This window comes from Eptesicus fuscus, chromosome 9 (assembly GCF_027574615.1).
Source record: "Eptesicus fuscus isolate TK198812 chromosome 9, DD_ASM_mEF_20220401, whole genome shotgun sequence".
NCBI lineage: Eukaryota > Metazoa > Chordata > Mammalia > Chiroptera > Vespertilionidae > Eptesicus > Eptesicus fuscus.
In genome coordinates, this window is record NC_072481.1 from 36826345 (window position 1) to 36831694 (window position 5350).

At 62.4% G+C, this 5350-nt stretch overlaps 1 protein-coding gene across 1 annotated transcript; it reads right to left on the minus strand.

The window, feature by feature from the left end:
- Positions 1–1211: 1211 nt before the first annotated feature.
- FOXD2 (forkhead box D2) lies at positions 1212–3469 on the minus strand. Its single transcript, XM_028142223.2, has one exon. The coding sequence runs from the start codon at positions 3467–3469 to the stop codon at positions 1976–1978; it is 1494 nt and encodes a 497-aa protein (XP_027998024.2). The 3' UTR covers positions 1212–1975.
- Between the last annotated feature and the right edge of the window lie 1881 nt (positions 3470–5350).

Sequence of the window (5350 nt, forward strand, 5' to 3'; positions counted from 1 at the left end):
TTCTAACCCAACATGCTTTGCCAGTCTGGCCACAGGGAGTCCCGGCACAGGCAGTGAACCCGAGGCTCAGATGGCTTATGGAAGACACTAGCCAACGCAATGGCTTTGCACTCAAGCGATAGGTTCCAGCTATAATCATGGGTCAAGGATTGAGGAGGTTTTCCCTAACAGAATATGACCACACTGACTCTCTACCACATAGCACACCTCTAATCCCCTCGGACTGGGAAAGAGAGGAGTTTCATAGTCCCCAATTCAAGCCATTCACTCTATTACGTGGTTGGATCAAGGAAGGCTCTACAGTGGCATCAGAAACCTCTCTCCTTTTAGGGACATAGAAATAGTGACAGAAGATCACAGACACACGTTCATGGTCACACATATAAATTAAAACACAGATATCCTGAAGTACCACCCATCCCCCCTAAAAAGGACAACAAAACACAGATATTGACAACCCAAACAAACACATCGCAAGCTGCATAAAAGCCCCCACACATAGAAGCACGCAGAAAATGCACAAGAGACACAGCCACTTAAACTGTACTCAATGAGCACAGTGTCCACAGCACCGGGCACCCAGATCTGCCCACGCTGAAGTCTGAACTCAAAGAAGATGAGACTCCCCAGGTGCATTTGAAACAAAACCTCTCTGCAGAAACCTTCCTGGACCAGAGCGAAAATGAAAGCACTGGAGGGGTCACAGGCCTCCCAGAGTCTTGGCCCATTAACAGCAAAGGCCAAGGCCATAGTTTCCCCCACACCCAATAGCCCAAGCCCTCCTCTGCCTGCCTGGGCTGCCCAGGACCCTTCCTCAGTCCACCTCTGCCCTCGCCCCGAAAGCTGGGGGGGTGGGGGGTCTTCTGGGAGAGCCCTGACTACATAAAAAGGGGAGTGCAGGCAAGCAGACTGAGCTGGTGACTGCTGGAGTTCACATACATTTATTCAATTGACACCAATGGGGAGTAAGGGGAGACAGATTTTGCTTTTCTTCCACACAAACCATCAGAGGATTTCACAGTCTCCCCACAGTGGAGAAGTCTAAATCAATGCACACCCAGTGGACAGAGAACGCAGATAGCAGCCGGCTGTACAGATATTTACACATAATTACAGGACCCCCTGCCACAGGATGTGCCCTCACCCACCCCACCCCCACTTCTCCAGTCCCTGACCCAGACCCTCCTCTCCCACCCTAAACTCATTGCCTTTAGCTATAATAAATATCCCTGGGCCTGGGACAGAGTAGAACGCTGACAGGGCGGCTGGCCCTGGTTGGCGGGACCCAGCCAGCTATGGGAAGGGGGAAATGTTCCTTCAAAGGCACCCCAACACAAAAGGGGAAGGATGCTCCCCAGTGGAGTTGGATCCAGGGTTTCCAAAGGGATTTCGGAGACACCTCGCTTCAGCTCTCTGCTCAGCTTCACCTGTGTAGACACAGCTTTAGGTTTCGGCGAGAACGAACTGCCTTGGAGAATAGCAAGGGGGAAAAGTTGAATTTTTCTTTTAAGTACGAAGCAGATAATAGGTGTCTTTAAATTATAATATTGGACAAGCAAGATCTCAAAGTCGGGGGAGGAGTGAAGGAGATACAGAGAGGAAGACCTCTCTGCGCAGTTGGTGTTTCTGGCGGGATCCGCAGGGCCTGGGAAGGCACCGGGGAAGCATTCTTCCGGGGCTGCCAGAGGCGCAGAGGCTGGGAAAAAGCGAAGGCTCCCCCCATTCCCCTCTTGCTGCTCAAACTTCTGGAACGGAATCCAAGCTTGGACCTTGTCTCGGAGACCCGGGCTCTCCCTGAGCGATGGAGCCCGCTTGGTCCCAACTATCGCCGATATTCTGAACGCGGAGCCAAGTCGCGCGCGCCGGCCCAAGGTCTGGAGACTCTTCACAAATAGACTCCCTGAGTTCCGCTGGGACCGCGGGAGCTGCCGGGAGAGGCTGAGCGCGGGCCCAAGGGGCCCTGAGCCCGACGCGGTCAGAAGTGGCAGCCACTGAGACCGGCAACTTTGCCGGCAAACGGGGGCCCTGAGGACAGGAGGGCTTCCCCGGGGTGCGAGAGGCGGATGTGGCCGGCCACTGGAGCCAAGGCAGGGGCAGTCAGCATGGCCAAGACTTGGGCTTGACCTCCAGGACCCGCCGCCGCCGCGAACGGCGATCCCGGCGAGCCCTCGCCTCCGCCCGGGGGTGCAGTCCCGCCGCCACCGTGGCCCATGATGTGGTCTATAGAGAAGGAAGGCCTCTGCCCAGCCCCGGCGCCCCCGCCGCCCGCACCACCGCCCGTGTCTGTCTTGAGGCCCTGGCGCAGGAGTGCGGTGGACAGACCAGTCGCGGTGCCGGCTGCGGGAGGGCTCAGGGACGCGGGGTAGAAGGCTTTGGCGCAGCCCAGCTCTGCGCCCAGGAAGGCGGGAAGGCCTGCGGGTCCCGAGCCCGGCCCCGACCCCGTGCCTGGCGCTGGGGCCTGAGCCGAGGCCGCTCCCGCGAACACTGAGGCCGTCGGAGGTCCGGGTGGAGGCGCAGCGGCACGGCCAGGGGGGACCGACAGCTGGCAAGGCGCGGCTGCGGCGGCGGCGGCGAAAGCGAAGGCGTGCGGGTGTGGATGCGGATGCGGGGCCGGGCCGGGAGGGGGGGCGCCGTAGGCAGGGAGCGCCAACCCGTAGCCGTAGCCGTAGGCGCCGTAAGCGGCGAAGCCGGGCAGGAAGGCGCCGGGGTCCCCCGCCGCCGCAGCCCCACCTCGCAGCAGCAGCTCGGGGTGAGGGTGTGTGTGTGGATGCGGCGGCGGTAGGGGCTGCCGCTTGAAGCGCTTTCGGCGCCGCAGGAAGCTGCCGTTGTCGAACATGTCGGCCGACTCCGGGTCCAGCGTCCAGTAGTTGCCTTTGCCCGGGTTGCCCGGCTCGCGGGGGATCTTGACGAAGCAGTCGTTCAGCGAGAGGTTGTGGCGGATGCTGTTCTGCCAGGCGGGGAACTTCTCCCGGTAGTAGGGGAAGCGCCCGCTGATGAACTCGCAGATCTCGCTCAGCGTCAGGCGCTTCTTGGGGCTCTGCAGGATGGCCATGGTGATGAGCGCGATGTACGAGTAGGGTGGCTTCACCAGCGGGCTCCGTGTCGCCGCGCCCCCCGACGGCGGTCCCGGCCCGGGCCCCGCCGCGCCCCGGGCCGCCGCCGCGCCTGGCCCGGGGCTCCCCGCTGCGGCCGCCGCCCCCCGGGGCGCTAGAGCGCGGGGCTCGCCGTCAGAGCAGCCGCCTGACTCCTCTTCCTCAGCGGCGTCCGCCTCGGCTTCCTCCGAGGGCGGCTCGGGGCCGTTCGGGAGCGCGTCCCGGGGGACCCGGGGCCCGGAGCGGGCGAGGAGCTCCCCCCCACCGCTGCTGCCACCGCCGCCGCCCACCACGTCTATGTCTGCGTCCGCCTCGGACAGCGCGGCCGGAGAGTTCTCGGAGGACATGATCTCGCAGCAGCAGCTGCCCAGGGTCATGGTGCCGCCGCCGCCACCGCCGTTCTCCGGCTCCGCTCCGGCCGCGGCTCCGGCTCCGCTGCGCTGCCTCTGGGGCGAGTATGTTTTGCGCGCGGGCGGGGAGGGGGCGGGGGACGGAGGCGGACAGGGAGGGGTGTCCCCCAGCTCCGCAGCGCCCCCTCGTGGCCTAACTCGGCGGCTCTCCCCTCTCGGCGAGCAACCGACTGGCGGCCCTCTCCGCTGCCCCGGGAGCCGGAGCGGGGCCTGCACCCGGAAGGAGCTGAGGGGTCCTTCCACCCTAACCAGTCTCGGCCCCCGGTCCACCCGTGCTGGGGGGCTGGGGAATTCGTCCCTCCCGCCTAGAGGCTGCCCAAGGCGGAAGAGCGCGCGCCGGGGGCGGAGCTCCCTAAGCGGGTGGGGCGGGGCGGGAGGGGGCGGGCGGAGTGGCTCCGCGGAGGGGCCCGGCGGGAACCAACAGCCGCCACGGCCGGAGCCCCGCTCGGGCGGGAGGCGGGGTCCTCCTTTTCCCCGAAGACCCCGCCAGTCCTCCGTTCCCTGGAGCCGCTGCTGCCTTCAGTGCGCGCAGTCCTTGGATATTAAGGTTCACGCGGGCGCCAGCCAGAGCCAGAAAAAGTAGCGACAGACTCCACCCATCCTCTCTCCCCGAGGCAGAGCCGGGGCCACCGAGGCCGAAGTTCGGTTGGAGCGCGATCGGGGCCCTGAGACGCCAGGACGAACGCCGCGGGAGCGGGGCCGCTGGAGCCCAGTGGCTTCCGGCCCAAGGGAAGACGCACAGGAGTAATCGCGAGGAGCAAACTTGGAGCTCTCAGCCTCGGGCCTCGGAGAGGTGAGAGATTCCGACTGCTCAGTCTCTTTCTTCCGCAAGACCCCGCCACCTTCCTCTCGCCGCGCCGCTGGACTCCGAACGAGGGATGGTACCCCGGCGACCCAGGTAGTGCGCCGCCTGCCCGTCACTCCCCTCCCAACCTACCCTCACGCTTCCGTGCGGCGCCCGTATTCCCGGGAGCGCGGTCCGCGCCTTAGCTCTGAGTTTGCCTGTACTTTTTCTGTCTCAGTTATCGGTTGTGATTCTGTCTTTCTCGCCTTCCGTGAATCCTTGTCTCCGTCTTCTGCGGAAACCCTGCGTTTGCCTGGATGTCTGTTTGTGTGTCTGGGAATCCCTTGCTCAGTTTTCCTCTCTCCCCCAACCCCAGTCACACTGGAGGGCTGCCCCCCAACTTTCTAGCTGGACTTGTAGGTTCTACAGACAGGCAGCAGGACTCCCACGGAGACCTTCTTCAATGAACCCTGACCGCAGCCCGGGCCAGTGTTGCCTTCATCTCTCAGAATCCTGTGCACACAGGTTGGTCCTGTGCCCTTTTTCTCGCCAGCCGGATTCCTTTCTATTTCATTAGGCCTGTCTCTTCCCGCGTGGTCTCCCACCAGGAACCCAGCAACGCGTAGCACCCGCTCAGACTGGGCCCATCTCAACCTCTGAGGGGTGAAAGGGGAGTTGGGCCCTGGAGGTGGGCAAGAATAAGCACACGGGCCGGCTGCTGTCCCGACAGCGCCGCGCAGTGGTCAAAGCTCGGACACTCGCGGCCTGAGACCCAAATGAGCTCCACAGTCTCGCTATATGACAGTCAGCAGGTTACTTTCCCTTGCCAGCCTCAGTTTCCTTCTTTGCTTAGTAATTAAAAACAGGAAGGCTGGAGTCAGGTTTCTGGAGTCCCAGTCCTGTACTTACCAGCTCTGCCACCTTGGATAAGTTTCATACGTCTTTGTGCCTCTGTTTCTTCCTCTGTAAAAATAAGATTAAAAGCACCTTGGTCATGACTAATATGTAAAAGTAGCCAAATCATTCTGGGTTACTTTTGAAGAGGGTATTGTGAGCACTTTGAA